This window comes from Echinops telfairi, unplaced genomic scaffold (genome assembly GCF_000313985.2).
Source record: "Echinops telfairi isolate 266 unplaced genomic scaffold, ASM31398v2 ScPeMD7_7;HRSCAF=31, whole genome shotgun sequence".
Classification (NCBI taxonomy): Eukaryota; Metazoa; Chordata; class Mammalia; order Afrosoricida; family Tenrecidae; genus Echinops; species Echinops telfairi.
The window spans coordinates 3,661,872-3,687,264 of record NW_022103904.1 but is presented as its reverse complement, the minus strand read 5'-3'; the positions used below and the strand labels follow the sequence as shown (position 1 = coordinate 3,687,264).

Below are 25,393 nucleotides of genomic sequence, written 5' to 3'. Positions count from 1 at the left end.
TATGAGTCAGAATTGAAAAGATGGAAGTTAATAGAGTTTTACCTTGAGTTTAACTCTCAAAACTTACTGCCATCTGGACAATGCTGACTCATTAACCTCCTATGCATTTCTGAGACTAACAGCTTCCAGGAGTAGAAAACCCAGTCTTTCCTCCCTCAGAGCTGCTGGTGGTTTCAAACTGCCGACCATGGGGATCACACCCCAACTCATGACACTGACACCTCTGGGATGCCTTTGAGATTAACAGTCAGTGCTTAACCCACATCTCTATCAGGGTTCTGTACAGTGGGAAAGAGGGGCATGGGAATGAATTTTGGTCTGTAGAGAAAGAATTATCCTTGGAAGGAGATGTTTCAGTTTGTGGCTGCGAAGTTCAGTCCTGAATAAGGAAGGAAAGAAGCTATACTCAGTTTAGGAATTGCCGTGTTTGAGATGGGCGCCTAGATGGGACAAACAACATGTACCCAGCTAGCTGGAACACTGAGCTTTCAAACCCTCTCGGTAGTGTGGAAGCAAAGCCTGGCAATCTGCTTCTATAAGGTATGATTCTGAAAAGATAGCCAAGAAAGCCCTGGGGACCTCAGTTCTGTTATGTCACACATGTGGTCATCAGAATGAACTTGGTGGGAATGGATTTGTGTTTCAGCTAAAGATAAACATGGGCTCCCAATGTACCACTGGTACGTCAAGTCCAATTCACAACAACTCTATAGGACAGAGTAGAACAGCCCCAGAGGGCCCTCAGGCTGGAAGTCTTTGCCGAAGCAGAGTGCCACATTTTTCTCCCCCCCAAGCAGCTGATAGGTTTTGAACCTCTGACCTTCGAGTTAGCAGTCAAGTGATTCAAGCACTGTATCACCAAGGGTCTGTAAACATGGCAGGTGGATCTACCTAAGGAATAGCTGGATTAACACTTTCAAAACACAGTTTTTAAAAAGTGGTCCAGAGGTTTGGATTTGGAAGCCCTAGCCATGGACATGGTAGTGAAGCAAGTCTTCAGAATAGAGCAGTAATTCTCCACTCAGAATAATTTTTCCCCCAAGGGGACAATTATCTGCCAATATCTGGAGACACCTTGGATGTTCACATCTGGAGGCGAGATGGGAGGTGAAACGGCAATGCCTACAACCCACCTGGCAGGACCACTTTTCCCAACACCCTGCACACACGTGCACACACTCATAAATTATCAGGCCCACGTGTCAACGTTGAGCTAAACAATCTGAAGTAACAGGAAGTGTAGAGAATGAGAATAGGACTGAAGATGGAGTTGTCAAAAATCCAGACAGCCATGGATGGACAGATTTAAAAAAACGTTTGAGGAGCCCAGGAGAAGCCAAAAAGAAGGTACTGACTATTAGAACTTCTTCAGTTACATAAACATTTGGCTAATACATGTAGTGGTCTGAGTGACAAAGCAGAATATTCTAGAAACAGAGCCTCTTCAAAGTGCATGAGAAAGGAGACCAGTTGATAAGAATCTCCTGATGAACTCCAACCTGCTCCTCCCCTTTGTGGGAAGCCTGGAGGTGGACTAGCATGGTGTGAAAATGCTTTACAAAGAGGCTCTTAAACTCTCCCCACTTTATTCTTGAAGGCTCTGCTAGGAGAAGATCCAGAAGCACAGGCAACGCATTAACTGGACATTTGCACAGTAAACAAATGTGGCAGGTTTAAACGGCTGACTGCAAGGTTGCCTCAATAAACTCTTAGTAAAAGCGTGCTTAGTTGAGCTCCTTCCCAGAACAGTGTTTTGCCCCTTTTAGGAACTTGGGCTAAAGTAAGTTTTACTAAACTAGGGTTTCACACGCCTTGGAATGTCCTCTTGGAAATGGCTTGAGATGATCACCCAGAAGCCATGCTGCCCACTTGTTTGATTTGGCATCTTTCAAGCCTGTTGTCGGTTGCCGTCTGGTTGATTTCAGCCCACGGCTGTGTCATGTGAGCACCATCGAACGACTACTCAGTGTTGTCCAGGTGTGACCTTTAGGGAGCAGATTTCCAGTCCTGTCTTTCAAGCTTCCCTAGACGTGTTCTTGAGCCTCCAAACGTTGGCTTATAGTTGGTCACTTATCTAAAAAAAGCATCACACCAGGAACTCCCGATCTGCTCTATAGAAAATTGAAATACCTCTCTAGATTGTGCTAGTTGTAACCGCATGTTCTGGGATTTTCCTAAATGGGATTTAACTCTTTGGGTGAATCCTCTTTGGGTGCGTTTATCTTTTTAACTTACGGTGGTCCCATGTTTAATTCACAGCACCCCAAAAGGTCAAATAATGCATTTAACCTACTTAGCACTCTGTTCAGGCCATTATGAATGCTCAGTACAAATCCATTCTTTTGTTGCTTGTTGCACTATTTCAAACTTCAATCCCGGTCAAGATCAAAACCACACTAGCTTCTGTGGTTTAAGCTTTGGAGAGAGAATGCTGTCCTTCCTAAATGCAGGTTTCAAACTAAACTACAGTTTTTAAGATTAACATTTGCAGAGCATGTTTCCATATTGCTAATGCCCTGGGAAAATAGCAGAGACCGGAAATGTTACCATCTGAAGATTGATGGACACTAGCAACAGTAAAGCTTCCTTTTGTGACTAGCTGATCCAGTCGTTGATTTCATCAGCTCTTCCTAATCCTACACCAACCCACTGTTGTCAGATCCATTCTGATTCATGGCGACCCTTCAGGACAGACTAGAACTGCCTCACAGGATTTCCAAGTCTTTATGGAAGCAGATTTCCACAGCTTTCTCTGGTTAGTGGGTTGGAACCGACAACCTTTACATTAGTAATAGACTGTTGTGCCACTAGGACTCCCTTTCCTCTTTCAAAGACAAAAGAGAACTCTAAAATACACATACTTGTTTTTCATGCTTACTCATTTCAAATAACAGTCTCCAAGCACATAAAAAAATCAGATATCTTGGCATGAATTGGGTAGTGGGAAGGGAAGCTTTCTAATTGTGGTGTCCAAACATTTCTTGGTTTTCTCCTGGGTTCCATTCATACTGGAGAAGGGAATATAAACAAAACCCAAACCCACTGCTATCAAGTGAGTTCTGACATGCAGGGTTTCTGAAACTGCAGATCTTTAAGGGAGCAGACAGCTTCATCTTGCACTAGTTCAACTTTCAATCCTGGTCAAGATCAAAACCACACTAACTTTCATGGGTCTAAGCTTTGGAGGGAAAGAAGTTGTCTTCATTAAACACAGACTTCAAACTAAACTCTGCTGCTAAAGGTTAACATTTGGAGAGAATCTGGCTGGGGAGCTTGACCCACCAACCTTGCAGTTAGCAATCTAATGCCTAAACTACAGTGCTACCAGGATCTGTAGGAGAAGGGACTGGGGGCGGAGGGGGGGGCGGCTAGAAAAGGCAAAGAGAAATATCGGTGGATAGAAGACATTTCTCTAACTAAAGATAGTATTACACTTTCAAGGCATTCTGCTGAATTCCTGGAGCAGGAACAAACCAAGTGCCGTTCTAAAAGACACGGAGCTAAAAGTAAAACACAACCGCAACAAGCAATCTGTCCCTTATATTCCAATACCCACTACACTCTTTCCTCCCTCCTTGCTGACTCAGAGTGACCCTCTAGGACAGAGCAGACCTGGCCCTGTGAGTTTCTGAGACTGGAACTAGAAAGCGCTGTGTTTCTAGTCCCCACGAGTGACCAGACATTGTCACCACGAGTTGAACAGGACTCCAGGGCAGCAGTTAGGGTTGGTTTCGGAGTTGTCCTTCCTCCAACTCTAAGGGAATTTGCAGGCAGAAGATGCAAGCAGCACTCAGCTCTGACTCAGGGAGCCTTGCCTTTCCCTTGAACGCCTCTCCTGCACCCTCTTGGATCCGGCGGCCCAATGGACTGCCAGAAGGCTCCTTTTCTTGGTCGGAAGACAAAGGACTGGCCAGACTCAAAAGGCAGGACCTCTGGAGAAGGCAGGCTGAACAAGCGGGACCCAGAGGAGATGATGTCACCGGCCCTGCCCGGAGAGGGCTGGGTGGGGGTGTGCAGCCCGCGAGGGGGAGCCCCGCCGCTCGTCTGCCGCCGCCAAGGGGCGATCCGAGCCACAAGCCCACGTCAGGGGAGGTGTCGGGATAAATAGGGTCCCGCAATGGCCGGGGCGGACTGCGCTGGGAGCTGCGGGGTCCAGCACAGGAGCCGCCCGGACGAGTTCGCGGCCCGGAGCCCAGGGCCTGGAGCGGCTCTGGCGCAGTTCGCCCGACGCCCGAGTTCCACTGGAGTTGGGGACGTTCCCCGAGAAACACCAGCGACAAGGCGCGAAACGAGGGACCCTCTCGGCCCGGGCGGGTGGCAACGCGGGCGGGCAGGGCCATGTGGCTGTCGGTGCTGGCGGCGGTGGGCCTGGGGCTGCGCCTGGCGCTGGGTGTGCGCGGCGCGCCCTGCGAGGCGGTGCGCATCCCCATGTGCCGGCACATGCCCTGGAACCTCACGCGGATGCCCAACCACCTGCACCACAGCACGCAGGAGAACGCCATCCTGGCCATCGAGCAGTACGAGGAGCTGGTGGGCGCCAACTGCAGTGCCGTGCTGCGCTTCTTCCTCTGCGCCATGTACGCACCCATCTGCACTCTGGAGTTCCTGCACGACCCCATCAGGCCGTGCAAGTCCCTGTGCCAGCGCGCGCGCGATGACTGCGAGCCCCTCATGAAGATGTACAACCACAGCTGGCCCGAGAGCCTGGCCTGTGACGAGCTGCCCGTCTACGACCGAGGAGTGTGCATTTCCCCGGAGGCCATCGTCACTGACCTGCCTGAGGGTGAGCGAGAGGAGGGAGGCAGGGGACCAAGGGGCCAGTGGGGGCTGAGCCCTAGGCAGCACTCCCCAGAGGGTAGCCTCCGCCCTGCTGCTGGTGATTCCGGAGGAACTAGCCAGGGGTGGAGGGAGACTTGACCTCGAGCAGAATTGCCTTTCCCCAGAGAAAAGCCTGGGGGATGAGGGGGGAGGTGCTGGGGGGGTGGGGGCTGTTGCTTACAAAAAGTGTCATTGGAGCCGTTTTCATTGACAGTAATCACAGAAATCATAGTGGAAATAGCAGCAGCAGCACACATACGCATCGTATTTCCTATGTGCTGCCTGGTGTAGGGACTTTACACGCACCGGCACAATGATTCCTCAGTAATGAATGGCACAAGGCAGAGGCTACTGTGCTCTCATCTAGTGCGACTTTGAGGAACAACAGGCGACATCCTTATGCCCCGCCTGACGTGCTGTTCAACGGAGGTGTCTGTTTCATAGGCCCGGATTAGAAGAGGGGACATCTGTGGCGTCTTAGACTCATCTGGGCTTCCCTCTGTCTTCTCTTCCCTGGATCGTTTTGCTGTTCTTCAAGGGGAGGAGGCAGAGACTTCACATCCATTTGTTTGAAATGAAATCTGAAACGATGTTTGTACATTTCCTTGTCTCCTCTAGGCTTTCTCGACCTCAGGTTATCCCATGTTTCAAGACTGTGGGGCTGCTTGAGAGTAGTGTTTTGAAGTCAGACCTCAGAACATGAGGGAAGGTGGCAATTAAGGGAAGAAGAAAATTGAAACTTCTCTCTAGCCCAGGCTTTTAGAAAAGATGTATTTGTTGTTTTAATTATGTAAATGATAGAGAGGGTTTTGCTTGTCTTTGGTTATAACTGCTTCTCCACTGTGAAATATGAGTGGAGCATTTGGGAATATTTGGGTGATTTTGGTTCATGTAAACCATCAACTTGGAAAAAGCAACATTTTAAAATGAATTTGCAGAGGGAGTGATTGAAACCATCCACTACAGCCGTCTCTGTCTGCCAAGACATCATTTCTACTGAGCAGGCAGAGTCTTGACCCAAAGGTTTTCTAGTCTAAGCCCAGATGTCTTTATGAAACAATTAGTCAGTAACCACATGACAGTTTTACTATTTACTACTGCTCTTCTGGGCTACGATACAGAAGGTCAGCAGTTCGAAACTACCTATGTCTCTGAGAGAAAGACAGGGCTTTCTATTCCTTTAATCAGTTTACAGTCTCAGAGGCTTGCAGGGACCGTTCTACCCTGGCTATAGGGTCACCATGAGTTAGCATAGACTCGATGGTAGGGAGTTTTTTCTGATTCTGGGCTAGGTTTTTGCCTTCAGAATGTTCTTACTCCAATTGTGTTAACAGAAAAAACACTGACCCATACTGCCTGCCCATTCGACCCTATGTGTGTTTCAGATGTGAAGTGGATAGACATCACCCCAGACATGATGGTTCAAGAAAGGCCTCTTGACATTGACTGCAAACACCTAAGCCCCGGTAAGTTCTCATTTCTGAAGCATACACGCTTCTTCTCCCTAAAGTGACTGCTGATCCCCATTTCACTTGTGTTGTTCTCCTCCGCCTTCTTTAGACAGGTGCAAGTGCAAGAAGGTGAAGCCAACTCTGGGGACGTATCTGAGTAAGAACTACAGCTATGGTAAGTCCTTGGCTGCAGCCCCTCACTTTTGAGACTTGACACCGTGCACTGCTGGAATCTCAGTAGGGTGGACCACTCCTGCTAAGACCAGGTCTGCTAGCCATGAAGTAAAAGCAGAGGTTGGAGATTTTTCAGATTAAATTAATGAGGTGAGTGTTAGATGACACAATAACAACAGTTATAAAAATTCTCTCTCTCTCATTTTCCCCTCCTGGGTAAATCAAGTGCAAACTAAGTAAATTACCAAGATCAGAACAGCCAGGTGGGTCAGATGGAAAGCTGGACATCAGGACACTACTTGTCCTGATGAGAAGCCCCACTTCATTGGGGCAAAGCACTGTACCTCCTCTGTCATTGGTTTCATTGCTGCAGGGCATCTGCTAGTCCATGGGTTTGATAATCTGAGATCAGGTAATTAAGACATATCCCTGTTTTTGTTGTAGTAGTAGTTGTTACATATAAGCAGCTACAAAGAATAGACATCTTAGAGAAATTGGGGGGAAATATGATAATCATGAAATTTTAGGACTACAGTACTCTCATAGATTAAAAGCCCTCTTCTCTTTTATTTGAAGGCGTCATTCAGCACTTTCTTTAAAGGAAAGGTGCAAAAGTCAATCATGATAAAGTAAATGCATTAACATATACATATAATTCTACTACTAGCATCCAAAGGTAAATTTAACAAAAAGTATGTTCTTTTAAAATATCCATTTTGCCATTTTATATTTTTATTTTGTCTCTTAAGTTATATCTGTTGAAAAGACAAAAAAATAGTTGAGGGAAAAACATTCATTTTCTTTGCTAACTTAGATTCCTATATTTACTTGATAACTTGGTTTTTCATAGTCACACTGCTAATTACATCAATAAAAATTACTTCCATGACTACAATAAATTATAGCAATAAAAATTACATCAATAAGGACATCTACTTTAGAGTATAAGTCACACATGAGTGTGGAACGACCACAGCAATGTAAAACTTTGAGAAAGATTTTTTAAGCAGACTGCCAAATTTGAGCATTTGTAGATAGCCAATGTGTGTTGTCCAAGCAAAAATTCTTAATTTTGTTGCAAGTCTTTTGTTCTTGTGATTTGTTTTTAAACCTCTTTTGTATATTATCTTGTTCTATTTAGATATCTTAATCTTAGCAACTTACTCCCTCATCTGCCAAGATCTAGCCTTGGTGACTAATCAGTTACATTGGCATAGCATTCCCTATGTTATTCTCTCAGAAATGACCTTGTCAATAAAACCCTCTGGCTCCTTCACAAACCAGTGTCCGAGGATGGAATCCCAGACAGATGCACATTAGGCTGATTTGAACTCCGTGAGAAGGAGTCATACCAAGGGGCCCAGGAAGCTATGCTTTAAAGAGTGATCAAAACGAGTGATATCTGCAATACCACATGTAGCCCCTATTTCCCTTCGGTCTCATTTTGAAAACGTATGAAATTAAAGGATAGATCTCATTATCAGAGACTCCTTTCAGTTTAAAAATGTTATGACCCCTACGGAACAACAGCAAACCTACTGGAGTCTAGTTGGTGCTGACTTGTGGCCACGCCCTGGGTTACAGAGTTGAACTGCTCCAGAGAGGGGTTTGGGGGGCTGTCATCTCTAGAAAAACAGATCACCAGACCTTTCTTTCCTGGCAACTGGGTGGATTTGAACCATCAGCCTTTAGGTTTCTAGTCCAATGCAATATAGGTGTGCCATTTGGGACATTATGACTCCAGTTGTTTTTCCGTAAGATAAAGGAGTTGAACTATATAAGTTTTCAGATGACTTCTGAATTTGAGAATATATGACTCTCACTTAAAATCGTCACAAGATCTCACTGCCATGAAGTCAGTTCCAACTGATAGCGACCCTGTCAGCCAGAGTAAACTATCTCCTTTGGGGTTCAGAGGCTGTACATCTTTACTGGAGTAGAAGGCGCCATCTTTGTCTTGTAGAGCAGCTAGTGGGCTCAAACTGCTGACCTTGCAGTTAAGATCCCAACTCTTAACTCACTACATCGCAGTGCTCCCTGATCACAAGGCAGACTATAAAAAATAAAATATACATATCTCTGAATATTTTCTTGCCATTCTATGTAACTCAATTTTCTGATACATTTTGTCAAAAACAACCCCCCACAAAGCAAATGCCTAATTTGAGAATTAATAGCCATTTCAGAACTGAAAAGGATCGATGAGATCCTCTCTTTAAATCTAGTCTGCGCCCCCATGCAGAGCAATCGCTGACCAGATGGCAGAGACTTAGTAACACCTTCGTGTGGATTCACTTTTTTATATCTCTCAGTATGATTCGGCACTTTTCAGACAATGTGGACGTCTGGGAGGCCTTCCATCAAACATGTGATTGTGTGGGCTTTTTGCCTTCATTTGGGCCGTTAAGACATGACCATAATTACAGGAGTGATTCTTTAGTAGATGCTCAGCAGTTGATGTGAATGTACCATTTCTAGTTTTTCCTCCAAAGCCTTCAACAACACTTAGGTTGAATTTTTAAATTGCAGCTATTCACGCAAAAATAAAAGCAGTGCAGAGGAGCGGCTGTAATGAAGTAACAACCATCGTGGACGTGAAAGAGATCTTTAAGTCCTCGTCCCCCATCCCTCGAACTCAAGTCCTGCTCATGACCAATTCTTCCTGCCAGTGCCCACACATTCTGCCCCACCAAGATGTTCTTATCATGTGTTACGAGTGGCGCTCAAGGTAGGCGCTCGGTCCGCTGCTTATCAAAATGAGCCTCAGGGAGCATTCACAATTTAAAGTACGATGCCAAATTTCCTTAAAAAGAAGCACCTGTAGTAGATGCCTGCAACAGGTTATCATTTATCATCTGTATTGGTTATTTGCTGCTGTTCTGAGGTGCCCTCAGTCTATTCCAGTTCATAACAAACCCCTGTGTTGCAGAAGAGAATTGCACTCTGGGGGGTTTTCAAACCCTTGACCCTTTGCAAGCCAATTGCCAGGCCTCTCCTCCATGGTAACTCTGAGGGAGTTGAACCCAGCAACGCTTTAGCTAGTCATTGAATGCTTAACCATTTGTGCCACCCAAGGGCTACCTTTGCTCATAGAACTAAGGATAAATAGAAACATGAGTGTTTGAGTGAAAACTTTTTGCATCCACTTCAGAAGTCACTAAGTGTCTTCAAAAAAGCACATATGTAGTCTCATTTGATATGATACTCTCATAGCAACACCCAACCACCCTGCCTTCAACTCTAGCCGGCTCCTTGGTAGCGAAGAAGACGGGGTGGGGAAGTGGACAGGACTGTACTGCACCACACACATCCTGAGATACTCCAGGGGCACCTGATGGGCAGGCGGAGATGGGAACGGGGAATCTATTGCAAAAACTTGCATAAAGCTGCTTCAGCATAATGATCTTTGAAACCTAACTACGTGGATAAGCGAAGAGTGAATGTGCTCAGGAAAATTCCTTAAGTAAAAACAATTTTGTGAAAATCAATCTTTACATGGGGCAGATACTGGTTTTATTATTATTCTTTTTAATAGAGGCCGCAGGGTAGTGCAAACTGTTTGCAGTTTGACTACTAACCACAAGGTTGGTGGTTTAAATCCACCCAGTGTTACAGCTAAAGAAAAGTCTGATGACCTGTCCATCTACTGCCGTATGATTATAACCCTTATGGGTTTGTAGCCACTGCCATGGTCAATGCAGTTCTGGAGATGCACCAGGCAGCCGGTCTTTCCATTCTGTTTGGATAGACGAATGGACAATAAATAAATTAAGTAGTAACTTTCACACCATCTTTCCCAAGTTAGCATCCAGATTTAATGTAATTGTGATGAAAATCACAGTAAAAAAATTGTTTTTGAGAGTTGAGTGTTGCCTCACCTTGGTCATTTGGAAGAAGAAATGAATAGGGCATGGAAAGGGAATTGTGAAACTACAGGAAATGAGCAGGAAGCTGCTCTATGAAACCTGCAAAATTGGTAGAAAGCTATAGAGGTAAAATTGTGTGGTACAAGAAAAGAGACATCTAAAGAAAATTAGGAAAACATTTTGAAGCAGATTATAATGAATGTCATGATTTATTATATTAATGAATGAATGGGGTTGAGAATATTTTATTAGAAAATAAGCAAAGGGATAAAATTAGATGAATACATAAGTGATATCTGAATGGGAAACTGTGAGGGGCTGCAAATAAAGTTCATGGGAAAACAAAGTGAAAAGATAATAGAATTGTTCCATGAACTTTTGGAAGCCCCACCATGCATTACACAAGATTAATGCAACTGATGAGAGGGAAAAGGTTCCATACACAGATTGGACCACCTAATATAGAGTATATAAAGATCCAAATAAAGTCTGACAAAAAAGATATGATGAACGGATAATAATAACCTCACACTATAAGGAGTCCAAACAGATAAATAAGATTTTAAGGCAATCCTATAGAAGTAGATGGGCATAAAATCTATAGAGACAAGTTCCAGAAGAAATACTAATAGTAAATAAATATTTAAAAACTTAACCTCCTTAGAATTCAAATCCAAATGAAAGCAAAATCCCATTTTAACTGATTTTTAATATTAATAAATTGGATGAGAATACCACCATGTGGAAAACAATCTCACCCTATGCTATGAAAACCTTAAAAACAAACATCCTTTGACCTACTAAGTTCACTTTCAGAAATCTGTGTTGAAGAAATAATAAGACAGTTCACAAACAGTATCTATACAAATATTCAGGACAGTACTGGTAACAACCCAAGACAAAGATAAATGTGTAAACAGATAGCTATCCATAGTTTTCTGCAAACATTATATGGTTATTATTACAGTTAAAAATTTTTAAATGTTATATCATAAAAGTGCATAACAATGTTAAGATAAAACATATATTATTATCAAAGTGTAAAATGTGGTACAAAATATGTAAGTACAAAGAAGAATGAATGAAAATATCACTAAAATATAGATGGTGTTCATCTACATTGTGGGATTAGGTTATTGAAGATATTTTAGATTTTTTCACATTGAAAACTCTGATTTTTATATTTTATAATCAAGGACTCATTACTTTGTGTTTTTTTGTTGTGTTTTGTTTTTTAGGATGATGCTTCTTGAAAATTGCCTAGTTGAAAAATGGAGAGATCAACTCAGTAAAAGATCCATAGTAAGTATAAGTAGCAGCACTATGAATGTGGACCCAAGTGCATGTAGAGAAGTTCCACAGAGTGTATGGATTCTTCACATTCCATCATATCCAAATTACCCTCAGAGCCAGCAAACTCAATGGTACTTGGCTTTCGATTGGGTAGTTGAGAAGAGTGTGTAGCTGTTCCTACTTGGTATTTTTATCACAGCTGCTGTCGTTGAGCTGCAGATGTGATTTGGTTGCATTAAATACTGATCTACTGTCTATTTCCCCATTAACATAGATTTTATTTTCATTATTGCTAACATTTCACTTTTATATCAAACAGTCAGATAGTAACCAGAAGATCAGCAGTTCGAAGCCACCAGCCACTCCTTGGGAGAAAGAGGAGACTTTCTACTCCTGTAAAGAATTACAGCCTTGGAAACCCACAGGGACAGTTCTACTCTCCCCTGTCAGGGTGGCCATGTGTCAGAACTGACGATGGCAGTGAGTTTGGCTTGAAGATTAAAACAGACATATCTTTAGGGATGTCATTACTTACTTAAAAACACATCCCCTCACTACACTAAGCTATCTTTCACTTCCTCTAAAATAATTTTTAGATGCTTGTAAATATAAATAATCTATAAAAACTAATTCTCTTATGGAAAAATTAATTATTTTAGTGGTAACACTATGATATTAGTAATTTTATTGGAGGAATCCAGAGATTCAAGATCATACAGGGATGTAAGAGACCACATTATGTCTTTGAAAATTTTAAATCATGTTTTCTCCGTAAAGTATGCTTGGGTACATTCAGGAGAACTCGTGTTTTCAAGTTCACGAAGAGTAGTGTTACTGTCTGGGTTCTATTGAGTTGCCTCAGTGAAAACTTTCAGGGCAGAGGAGATACTGCTAGTTGCTATTGTATCACCTCTGCCCCACAGCAGCCTCGTATACAACAAAGCAAAACATGGTCATGAGCGTTGGTAACCTCAAGTCCATTATTGCAGCTGTATGTATTTTGAGTGCCTTCCAATCCAGTGGTCTCATCTTCCAGCACTGTATCAGACAATATTCTGTTTTGATTGACAGGTGTCAGGAAATGCCCTGAACAGAAACTGTCCTTCCCAATTACTAAATGCTGAGAGCCTGAAGAACAGAATTGGAAGTCACTGTGGTGACATGGACTAATTTATGAGAAGATTACCCCCAGGGGTACTGTACTGCATGTCACCCTGTGCAGCCTGCTGGGTCAGGATTTGGTCCATGCTGCTCTCTGAGCAAGCAAGAGGTCCCTGGTGGTATAGTGGATTAAAAGCTGGACAGCTAACCATGAGGTCAGCATTTCAAAATTACCAGCCCCTCCACAAGAGAAAGATAGGCTATTTACTCCCGTAAAGATTTACAGTCTTAGAAATCCACGAAGGAAATTCTACCCTGCCCTATAGGATCACTGCAAGCCAGAACTGATTAGACCGCAGTGAATTGGGTTTGGGTTTGGGGAAGGTGCAGAAAGGGAGGGTGGTTGCTAAAGCAAGCCTGGAACGGTACACTGAGAGCTCCGTCTTTAAGGCCACCTCATGATCCCTGCCTCAAAATGGCTTTAGTGATAGTCTGGCTCCATGACTTGAAAGGAAAGGGTAGTCTTCGGGGAGGCCATGGATGGATGGCACAGGTGAGGGTGTTTGTTTACCCTGCAATAGGGCTCTCTTTGGTTAATTACTGGAAGTACATCGCCAGACCTTTTCTCTACACTCTCTTAGTCTGGGAGTTCAGCTGAAACTTGTCCACCAGAGACGGACCTATTGGAAGTAAGAGTGGTCTAGCTTTCAGTATCATAATGTGCAGGTCACCATAGTTGGCACACAGGTCAGCTGGTGGATATAATACAGAGTAACTATTGCTGTTATTTATTTATGTCCATAAGGAAATAAATTCGTTGACTTTGATATCATTGTGAGAGCATAAAGGAGTAAGATGTATTTGACAGTCACCCTTATAAATTGTCTCCCAGCAGTGGGAAGAGAGGCTGAAAGAACACCAGAGATCAATTCAGGAACAGCAGAGAACAATTCAGGAACAGCAGAGAACAATTCAGGCACAACAGAGAACAATTCAGGAGCAGCGGAGAACAGTTCAGGACAAGAAGCGAATAGCTGGACGCACTAGTCGCAGTAACCCACCCAAACCGAAGGGAAAGCCCCCTGCTCCCAAATCGGTTAGCACCAAGAAGACCACGAAGAATGCCAGGAGTGCCCCAAAGAGGACAAACCCGAAAAGAGTGTGAGCTGAGTCCTTTCAGGACGAAGACTCCCTGAGAGGATGATGCCAGACATTGCCCAGGGGCAACCTGTGTCAAGACACCCACCCCCTTGCCTTAAAAACTCACTGCAACACCCCGCATAGACATGTCTTGCAGCACTTTTCTGAATGATATGCCTCTTTTTTTTCTTTATAAGCCACCACAGGCCATAGGGGTAGGCTTGCACTTGAGTAGAGCAGGTAGATAAAAGCTGGTTGAAGACGTATCACACTCAGAATGGCACGTGTGCCCACTCTGTGAATGCAGGAACACACGATTCTGTTCTTAGAATATATATTGTATGTATATGAAATTGTGTGTATGTATATATATACATACATACATAAAAATTGCGTGTATGTGTGTATATATATATATACATACATAAAAATTGTGTGTATGTATATATATACATATATATATATGTATATATATGTGTGTGTATATATATATATATATATACACACACACAAGTTCAGCCTGACCTCGGTTGCTAGGATGTTGGCTACATTTTTAAAATGTGACTGCAAATGTGATGCTTCTAAGGAAGAATGCAGGAGCCACGAGTGTTTAAAAGATCTCTATGTGTTTACTGTCATTAGGAGGATTTGTATGATGCGAGGGGATGATAGGAAAACCTAGAAAAGTAGGATTTGAAAAATTGTATCTGTTCGGACAAAGAAGACTTTCTGCTGTGATTTTAGCTAGACACCCAGAGGAATAAAATAATAATAAATAAAGAGAAGAGGCAGACAGTGTCTGGGCCTGGTTCTCTGGTTCAGGGGTCCCCGTGAAGGCGCTCCCGCAGTACCATCAGCAAAGCACTGGTTTCTCTCATGACCATTGAGGTGCCGCCTTCGCCTTGGCGGCGTAGTTAGTTAAGCGTTGGACTGCTAACCTCATGATCCACAATTAAACCCAGCAACCACTCTGTGGAAGATAAGACAGTGTGCTCTCGCAAAGATTGAAACCTCAGAAACTCTATAGAGCGGCTATTCGACACTGTCCTAGATAGTAGCTCTGGGTCAGAATCAGCTCAACGGCAGTGAGTTTTGTTTTCTAGTGCTGATGGGACAGAAATGACACCAGTGGTGGCTTTAATCAAGAAATGTATTTTCTCATAGTTCAAATGTCTGAAAGTCCAGGTTCCGTGTATCAGGTCTAGAGGGAGGACCTCCTTTGACTATTTCAGCTTCTAGTAGCCAGCAATCCCTGGACTTCCTGGGCTTTTAGGATCAGCTGCCTCCATTTCCATCAATAGCGTCTGTCCTCCTCAGTAACAGTGTTTCCCAAAGTGAGCGATGCCATGCCCTGGGAGCTGCTGGAATGACTGGGGAGAGAGAAGGGGCTGCGAATACCTACACTTTATCCTGGGTTATAGGTTCCAGTATAAACGGTTTCAATTGCCAGGTGGGCATCGGGCTTTTTTTTCCTTCCTGAAAAGGAGGCAGTAGGTCAAATAAATTTGGGAATCTATGTTCAGTAAGTTCCTTTTGTGTCTAATTTTCTCTTTAAATATCTTAGAAGTGGTGAGGTCGGGCTATATTCTACACTATTAGGGCTTCATTATCATAACAAAGAAAACCCAATTCCCAAAGAGGATTACATACGCATGTATAAGAGCTAGGATTCCTACACATATTTTGGGGACACAAAATTCAATTTATAACAAGTACCAATTAATCAAACATTGAAGTCTTTTACAGCTACAACTAGATACAGCATATGTCCAGCTCACTTCCAGACATCTTACAAAGCCCACTCACTGTTCTCCAATTGTTTCTGGCTCATGGCAACCCTACATATTGTTTGGGAAGCTCTAGCTCTTCAGGGGGAGCATTTAGCCTCATCTTTCTCCTTCAAAGTACACGGTGGTTTTGAACTACAGACCTTGTGGTTAGCAGTCCAACGCTTACCCCACAGTGCCACCGGGGCTCCTTCTCCGAACATCACGTGTGTTATTAGGTGCCCTCCAGTCGGTTCAGATTCAGTCTGACTCCATGTACAACAGAAGGAAGCACCTGCACCATCTTCACAGCTGTTCCTATGTTTGAGCCCATTGTTGCAACCACTGTGCCCATCCATCCCGTCAAAGTCCTTCCTCTTTTTCACTGCCCCTCCACTTAACCAAGCTTGTTATCCTTCACCTGGGACTAACATCTCCTGATAAATGTCCTAAGAACATCCTTGCCAAGAAGGAGCATTCTGGCTGTACTTCTTCCAGGACAGGTTTGCTTGTTCTTTTGGCAGTCCATGGTACTTTCAGTACTCTTCACTGACCCGATAGTTCAAATGCATCCATTTTTCCTCAGTTTTCCTTATTCCATGTCCTACTTCTACATGCATATGAGGCAAGGGGAAAATTCCATGACTTGGGTCAGGCATACCTTAGTTCTCAAAGTAATAGCCTTGCTTTTCAACACTCTGAAGAGTTCTTGTGCAGCAGATTTACCTAATGCACCTTCACCTATTGCAAGGTACCTGTGTATCTTGATGATCAAACCTAAGGGGATTTTCTCTCTGCTGATAGATAGCTGGTGCCACGGGAACAGTGGTGGCAGGCTTGTGACCGGAAGACCTGCTGTCTTACTGCCACCACGTCCTAGCTTGGAGCCAGGAACCCAAATGATCTCAAAGGTTAGGAGTCATTTCTCCTGCAGGTTTACCACAGCTTTTACCCCACTGCCTTTTCTTCCCAGAGAAGCAGTAAGTTACATGGTGCATTTGTACAAAATAATTAAACAACTGGTTTAATTTTGTCTTGAAGCCCCGGGGACAGGAGGGAAATTGTGCTAATGAAAACTTGGTACCTGTACTCACCTCCTCCTGAAAGCTTAACTGAACCCAGTAGCTGGATCTTCACAGGGACCTAAAATAAGACCCTTAGCACATGGTCCTGCTATATAAAGGCCAAATATCTTTTACCTCTAAGGAAAGTCAGACAAGTATTTAGCACAGTATTCAAAACATTGTAACAGTGTAAAGGCATCTTTGCCCTAGCAGGAAACACAATTTTTAAAAGAAAACGCCCCTTTTTTTAATTAACAGAAAACTGAATTAATTAAGAGATGAACTTACAAGTTTAATCAAGGTTTACTTTGAAGATTTCACTAAAATTACGCATTGAATACTGCATGAAAAATATAAGTGAATTAGGCACATTTACCAATTTGATTAATTTATCAAAAATGAGCCAGGATCTCTGTTTGGTTGTTTCTTATGAAAAGTTCAAAATGAACATCAGTGTAAAGTAAGAGTAATGCAGCAAGTATGGGAGTGACCTTTGTGTGACTGCCAGCACATTTATTTTTCTCACTTCACAAATATCTTCTTCACATAATTATTTTAAGAAGAATGATGGAGCTTCTGTCTCTGAATCAGGCCTTGTTTAAGAGGTTATTATAATCAGACAGAATAACATCTTGTGATTTTTAATGAACAAATTTCATAATTGAAGGACAACTGGAAATATTTCTTATTTTTAAATAATTTTGTTTTTCTTTTAATAATGTGGTAAGCATGTGCTCCCTACAAAGCATAAATAAATGCATGAAATAAAAAAATAGTAGAAATAAAGTCCTACCTAATTAAACTCCTCACTATGCAGAGACCATCACTGTTAGTATTTCTGTATCCTATTTCTAGGTATTTTCTGCACACGTACATAATTTGAAAAAAATTAGTGTGCACATAGTAACCAGCTATCTTCACTTGACCCTTTATTGAAAATACTTTTCACCTGAATAAAGGTGATACAGGTTCATTGATAACAAACGTATCCATTGCTCAAAAAGCTCTATGTTAGATAACATTTAGTTTGTTTCTACTGGAAACATCAATATACATCTTAATAGCTAAATACATGCAGAAATACTCAGGTGGTTCCCCAAGATACTTCCTTTCTGTGGACCACGGAATATGACAACAAAGAAGCTTCCTAACCACTTTGTCAGTTATTCTCAGAATTCTTGGGCAATGAGGGTCTGAAAGCATAACTTCGTGGTCAAGACAGCCGCCTACCCCAGGGAATTTTATTTTTCTTAGCTACGGACATGCTCTTGAGCAAAGCTTCTCACTTCTCCTGTGAGTCATCACTGACAGCAGGGCCCACACTCCCCACAGCTGGGGAATGAGTCGCTGAGTGCTTTCGATGGGGGATTTCGGTGATCATTGCAGCATCTATTGTAGCACGTGTGGTTGTTGTTTTTTCAATATAGCTCTTCTGGTAGGTTTAGTCTCTACAAATGGTAAATGATAGATAGAGAGGCACACATTGACTGTTGAGGAAAGGCTATGAAAAATCTTCAATATTGTTAATCAATCAAATTTTAAAATATAACTACTGAGCGAGACAGAGGGTTTAACACGAATGCCAAAAGATTCGCTCGCCATCCAGCCTTTATTTAAGAAGCACGAGAACATAAATATCCTAGTTTCTTACAGTTTCCTAAGTAAATATCCTAGTTTCTTACAGTTTCCTAAGTAAATATCCTAGTTTCTTACAGTTTCCTAAGTAAATATCCTACTTTCTTAATCCTATTCAGTCGGACCACACTCTTGTTTGGTCCAATAATATTGGCCATTGCATTCTCTTTATTTCAGTTAGCTTGAGCATTTCTATTTGGGAGAATTAATCCCTGAGCGGAAGTGAATTTCACCACAATTCTCGATCTGATATTATCATCAATTCAAAAACCAACAACAGAAAGAGGGCTCTTGGGAATCCTGGAATGAAAACATTAGGTGGAATGGGAGAAGCGTCATCTTGCAAGCCACAGAAGCACAAGAGCCGGTGAGAGCTGGTCTGAGCAGCTACCTGATGTCTTATGAGTAATTAGGGGAGGAGTTGAGTCCCCTGGGGCCTGAAGTTCTCAGACCCATGTGTGCTGATTTTTCTGAAACATGAAGCTGTGGATTAGAGGGGATGTTCATTTATAACCATATGAACCTTGGTCGTGCAGCGGTTAAGAGCTTAGCTGCCAACAGGTAAGGTTGATGGTTGGGACCCACCAGCTGCTCAGCAGGAGAAACCTGGCAGTCTGCTCCCGGAAAGATTCACAGCCGTGGAAACGCTGTGGAGCAGGGCTTCCCAGAGGGTCACCATGAGTTGGAATCAATTTGATGGAAGTGGGTTTGGTTGGCTTGAGGAACCACGAGCGAACACATTGCGGCTTCTGCTTGTCACAGAATACATCATAAGACTGACTATAGTTCCTAAAGTAAAAACTATTTTTGAAAAATATTTCTGTCCTAGAGATGTAGTATGTCATATGGAAAGACATGCCAATAAAAATGTCAAGTTAATTGTCAACTCTATGACGTCACTGCAAAATAACAGGCTCAACATGAAGATGGCCATGGACTACTCGTTGATAAGACATATAGGTCAAGAGAAAATAAGAACAACAACATGTGAAAGTAACTGCAGTTAGCATTTCGTGTGAATCCTTTTTTGTGTAAAAATACGCCTGCACTTTCATATGTTCACAGCTGGATAGCACCGATCTGTTCGATTTTGTTAAAAACGTGAGAGAATAGACTTTTAGATATAGTTCCAAGGCATTTGGGGTTGGACAAAGTTTTGTTACAATATCTTGTATGGAATTCTCAGGATCAGAAAAAAGAATTAGTGCTATGTATTTTCTGTAATTAACATGAATTATTCTTATAATTGGTCCAACGATATTAGCATATGTTGAGAGGAGTGAGTAAACGAGACTGTAATAGGGTTTTAAGTCATGAAACATAAATGTGGGAATTAGTACATTGATAATATGTGTGTTAATCTGTTTACAAGGTCAGGCATTATACACCTAAGAGGTTTGCTCTGATGCTAGTAGTGCTGTGTGGTTAGCTCATGACTAATGGTGACCCCACACGCAATGCTGCCCTGTCCTGCTTCACTCCACTTACTATTTTTCAGAAGCAGATCACCACGCGTCTTCCTCCTAGGATGTCTTAATATAGAATTGCTGATGAAACTTGTTCAGCATCACAGCAACATGCCAGCCTCTGACAGATAGATGGCAGCTGCAAATGAAGTACATTGGCTGGGAATTGTACCCAGGTATTCTTCATGGTAGACCGCCAATGCCTCCTTACTATATTTAGCTGTGATATTTACAGGAAACAATTATTCTAAACTAATTCATTGTAATATCTAGATAAGGATCACTTTTTTAATGGTAAACTTAGATAACTTTAATGGCATGGTTTGAAAAGCAAAAAAAAAGCAAGATAAACAAGCGGCCATCTAGCTGAGAAGCAATGAAGTCCACATGGAAGAAGCACACCAGCCTGTGTGATCATGAGGTGTCGATAGGATCAGGAACCAAGTATCAAAGACCCAGAACAAAAAATCATATCATTGTGAGTGAGGGGGAGTGCGGAGTGGAGACCCAAAGCCCATCTGTAGACAATTGGACATCCCCTTACAGAAGGGGCCACAAGGAAGAGACGAGCCAGTCAGAGTGTAATGTATCACCAATGAAACATACAACTTTCCTCTAGTTCTATAATACTTCTTATTCCCCACTATCATGATCTCAATTCTACCTTACAGATCCGGCTAAACCATAGCATGTACACTGGTACAGATAAGAGCTGGAAACACAGGGGATTCAGGACAGATAAACCCCCTCAGGACCAACAATGAGAGTAGTGTTACCAGGAGGGGAAGGTGGGAGGAGAAAGGGGCAACTGATCACAATAATCTACATATAACCCCCTCCCTAGGGGACAGACAATGGAAAAATTGATGAAGGGAGACATCAGTCAGTGTATGACACGAAAATAACTATTTATAAATTATCAAGTGTTCATGAGGGAGGGAGAGAGGGAAGGAGGGTGAAAAAGGAGAAGCTGATACCAAGGGCTCAAGTAGAAAGAAAATGTTTTGAAAATGATGATGGCAGCAAATGTACAAATGTGCTTAACACAATGGATGTGCATTGTGATAAAAGCTATATGAGCCCCCAATAAAATTTTTAAAAAAAAGAAAAGCAGAAAAAAGCATACACGATTAGCAAGTGTGTTCAATTAACAGAGACAACTCATAACCAGAGAAAAGTTCCTGAGCATCATAAAATTATAAAAACGAGTATTAATATTGAGGTGGTGATGATTGTATGCTCTTCTTAATATGATTGAATGATTGAATTGTATGATGTGTGAGTTATGTGCCAGTAAAACTATGAAAATTAATGAGGTATAAGTAACTAAGGTTAAACAAATAATGGTATTATGAATAAAATTCCATCACAGGATAATCTAAAATATCATTGTTGATTCAAACTGGTGGATTTAAAAAATCTGTTAACATTTGTAATTTTCTAATAATTTTGCATATTTATTATGTCATTGAAACATTTCAGCGGTTATAAATCACATGCAGAGTAGCTGAGTCAATTGTCTCCTTTCATGAAAGGCATTAAAATAGGGTTGGGAGGTCATCCAAAGTACCATCCAAGGATTGAGCAAGTTCAGACACAGTTCAGTCAAGCATCTGCACCAGGGAATCCACTCCAGTGAGGACAAAAGGTACCAAGAAGAGTCCAAGAAGAAGACCATATAAGAGAATCTAATATAGTGGAGGACATCTGTCCATTTTCTGCAGTGGATATGCATAGAGAGATCCATTCTTGTGTCCTTTCCCAATACAGGTGATCCAACTGAATGTGGGAATTATGGAACAATATCAATAATATTTTGCAGGATATAATTAAAAACTTTTTCAGACAGAGGGAGCTGCCAGAAACTTAAATTAGCTAGAGAAGATGATGTGAAATAAAGCTATTATTGCTGTGCATCAGCTAGATCTTGACTGAAAAATGACAATACCAGAGAGATGTTGGCTTGTGTTTTAGTGACTGTGCAAAGGCATTTGGTTGTGTGTAATATCACTGCAGAGCATGGGAATTCCAGAACACTGGAATGTTGTGCTCATGTGGAACCTGCACATAGGCCAAGAGGCAGTTGTTCAAACAGAACAAGTAGAGACTGCAGGGTTTAAAATCAGAAAAGGTATGCAATAGGCTTGTACCCTTTCCCTGTAGTTCTTATGATTAAATACTATGTAACTAATCCAAAAACGTGGCCCCTGTGATGAAGAACATAGCATAAGGATTCTAGGAACATTTATTAACCACCTTTGATGTGCACGATATCACCCTGCTTGCTGAACGTAAAGAGGACTTCGCACACTTAGTAATGAAAAGCAAAGACTACAGCATTCAGTGTGGCTTTTATCTCAATAGAAAGAAAACAAAAATGCACACAACTAGAACAGTCAACATGACTGTATAAACAGGAAAAAAGTATGATGCCAAAATTTTCATTTTATCTGATCCACAATCAGTGCTCAGGGAAGTATCAGTCAAGAAATCAAATGACAGATTGATGACATTGGGCAAATCTACAGCACAGATGTGCAGTGCAAAAGAGCAAAGATGTCATTTTGTCGACTAAGATGTGAGATCATAACTGTGTGTTGTTTTAAAAAAAAAATTGGTCACTGAAAACTCTACGGAGGACAGTTCTGTTCGGATACATTTGAGGCCACCGTGTACCAGAATTGATAACAACTAATTTTATTAATATAAAAATGTATCACTGAAAGAAAAAAATATTCAAATTACATCCTCAAAAATCTCACTGCCATGGAGTCAATGCTACCACTTAGTGATCCTATAGGACATGGGAGAACTGACCTATGGCTTTCCAGGAATGTAGCTCTTTATGGGAGTATAAAGCCTTGTTTTTCTTCTTGGGAGCAGCTGGTGGTTTCGAACAGCTGACCTGGATTAGCAGGCCAATTCATAACCACAATGCCAGCCGAGCTTCTGAATTATATCATAGATGGCGGGTGGGGGGGGGCAATCAAAACGAAAACTAAAATTTTGGATTGATATGGTCTCCTATCCCTGGAGAGATCCAAATTATTTGACAACCAGTGAGCTAGGTGCATAGTCACTACTGTCCTACAGTTACGTAGCAATTTGTATAAATTATATGTATCACTTTACCAAAATTTCTGCTGGAAAATTCAGAGTCAACATTTTGTTCAACCTCTAAAGGGTATACTAGGGCCCATCAGATCTGCTCCCACAAAGATTTACACTCTCTGAAACCCGTGAGTCCGAATCAACTTGCTGGCTGTGGGCGGTGGCTAGTATGCAGCTTGCATCTAACTCACTCCTGGCTTCATTTGGTCTCTTCTATTCCCTTCCCCCATCACATGTTGCTGCCCATTTATTTTATATCTTATGTTTGCTTCTACACATTCTTCACACTCCTTTCTGGAAGATAGGGTAATAACAGATTTATCAGATTTATTTGGGGCAACAATTTTATTGTTATGCTGAGCCAGGTGTTTTTCACCTTGAGGTGAAACAAGGAAGCAGTGTCACATGATTCCTTGGTGACATGAATGCTTGTATTATCTTCACAAAGTTCTAAGAAAAGAAGGAAAACATTAAATGAAGTCAATTGCATGCTACACTCTATTTTAAAAGCAGTAGTGATTTTCCATATTGGGGTTTTATGCACAGATTCCAGATATGCCGTATAACCAAAGTTTGGGGGGAATGACCCTTTTTCCTAATGTAGTCATTTCCCCAATTCAACAAGTTAGCTATATCTAAATAAGAAGTGACCAGTCTAATAACCAAACTCTTTGACAAGGTGAAATATTAAATGGTGAGTCACCATAATTCCCCACCACCCACCCACCCACCACGTTTGAGGATCCAGAATTTCTGGTTAAACCAATAGTCAGGAAGAGGATCAGAAGGTGAGAAAGCCAATGACATGTGTCTGTACTTGTTGTATATCATGGGGAGGAGGGCGGGGACAGGGGCAAGCAAATCAGCAGCAGAGACCTCCTCAGTGAGTCTCTTGACTTAAGTCTCTTGGTGGCACGATTAGCTGTATATCCTGTTGTATATACAAACCCTAACTACCAAACCCCTTGCTATCCAGTCACTTCTGAACAACAGACACCCTATAAAACAGAGTAGAGCCTCTCCGCGGGGATTCGGAAGTTGTCTCTACAGAAGCAGACACGTTTTCTCAGTTTTCTCCTGCAGAGTGGCTAGAGGGTTTGAATGGCAAACCCTGAAGAAGCCAAATGCTGAAGCCACTGCGTCAAGCAGCACTTTTCTTTCAGTAGCGGGACTGCACATACACAGTCCTGGGAACACGGTTCAGCTCTAACTGAAGCTGAACAAAGGACTGGAGACAGTATGAAAGAGAATCACATTATCAGCACTCTGAGCAAGAAACATTTCACACTGTTTTGTCCTTGGGCTCTAGGCTTGATTTTCAGTGGGGTGCAGCCAGGTGCGGACAGCGTTCACTGTGAGGACAAATGCTCCACACAGTAGCATTTGTGCAGCCACAATGAAGTCAGCAAGTAGAGCCATACAGTAGACCATTGTGAGCATGCTCTTTCAACACTTGGCTATGAAACTGAAGAAGAAAACTGGGGGAAAAGTCAGCCACTTTCCACACGATCTTCCAGAGTGGCTAGGAAAGAAAAGCCTGGGGGCAACCAAGCAGGTGCAATGCTCTTGCATATAATCGTAGCTACATGTAGGAGAACCATGAGGCTTTCTGCTCCTATTAATATGCACAGCCTTGGAAACTCTATAGGGGCACTTGGAGCTGGAGTAGACTTGATGGTTGTGAGTGAGTGAGTGTGTGTGCACTTACTTAATAGGGTATCTTTGGCAAGAACTATACACTATTGTCTTTTATCTGTGGTTCATGATATTCTATGACATTGATAAAAGGTTGATGTTGAGTAGATTCCGACTCATAGCAGCACTATTTGTTACTGAGTGGAAGTGCACCATCGGGTTTCCTAGGCTGTGTTCTTTATAGGTGGTTACCAGGCCTTTCTGCCACAGCACCACTGAGTGAGTTTCAACTGCCAACCTTTAGATAAGTAGTTGAGTGCAGATGATTTATGCCACCAAAGGTCCTTCTTATTTTATCACATTATCATAGATCCCACCGAGGTTGCTGGTAGAGTACCAGGTTCAGGTTAATGAATGAAACTTTGACCATTCACAATGAAAAGTGGAAAGGAAGTCAAGAGGTAGGGTTGCCGGAGACTGGGACATGGTCAATGAAACAAATGTCTTGAGACCAAGGGCTGCAAACTCAGGTGTGTCTCCATCACAAGCACCCACTGCCTCCATTCATGGCCCGGCTGCATCTGCCTGGCTCCGTGCAACTGGATCTCCCTGGCCCAGAGGTCAGCATTTAGGCTTAGAATCTCCTATGAAATAGCAGGAAAGGGAGTCCGCTGAGGAAAGCTTTAAAAAAAAACAATGCAAAAGGGGCATAGGGAAAAAGCTACTGTCTACAAATATTCCTGGGGTGAGGACCAGTTAGTAAGGCAGGGACCAGATCAAATACAGGGATACACATGGTAGACAACTAAAAAGGTGGTGGGGAAAGGGAAAAAATTAATAATAAAAAAGAAATGAGTAGTGAGGGCACAGGGC

At 42.3% G+C, this 25,393-nt stretch overlaps 2 protein-coding genes across 2 annotated transcripts in view; one reads left to right on the top strand and one right to left on the bottom strand.

Annotated features, from left to right (window-relative positions):
• The first annotated feature begins 4,338 nt into the window (after window positions 1-4,338).
• Window positions 4,339-14,145, top strand: SFRP4 (secreted frizzled related protein 4). Its single transcript, XM_045286281.1, has 6 exons — window positions 4,339-4,783; window positions 6,204-6,284; window positions 6,379-6,444; window positions 8,973-9,171; window positions 11,548-11,611; window positions 13,596-14,145. The coding sequence occupies exons 1-6, from the start codon at window positions 4,339-4,341 to the stop codon at window positions 13,866-13,868; spliced, it is 1,128 nt and encodes a 375-aa protein (XP_045142216.1). The 3' UTR covers window positions 13,869-14,145.
• A 9,066-nt stretch (window positions 14,146-23,211) lies between these two features.
• Window positions 23,212-25,393, bottom strand: part of NME8 (NME/NM23 family member 8) — a 57,086-nt gene continuing 54,904 nt past the window's right edge. Inside the window, exon 16 of the mRNA XM_004708156.2 lies at window positions 23,212-23,335. The gene's annotated coding sequence lies outside the window, so the exon portion shown is untranslated. The remainder of the gene's footprint in view (window positions 23,336-25,393) is intronic.

Coding starts and splice junctions, on each gene's coding strand:
- SFRP4 (XM_045286281.1), top strand. CDS start 4,339: ATGTGGCTGTCGGTGCTGGCGGCGGTGGGCCTGGGGCTGCGCCTGGCG. Junction 4,784..6,203: donor CGTCACTGACCTGCCTGAGG/GTGAGCGAGAGG, acceptor TGTGTGTTTCAG/ATGTGAAGTGGATAGACATC. Junction 6,445..8,972: donor GAGTAAGAACTACAGCTATG/GTAAGTCCTTGG, acceptor TTTAAATTGCAG/CTATTCACGCAAAAATAAAA.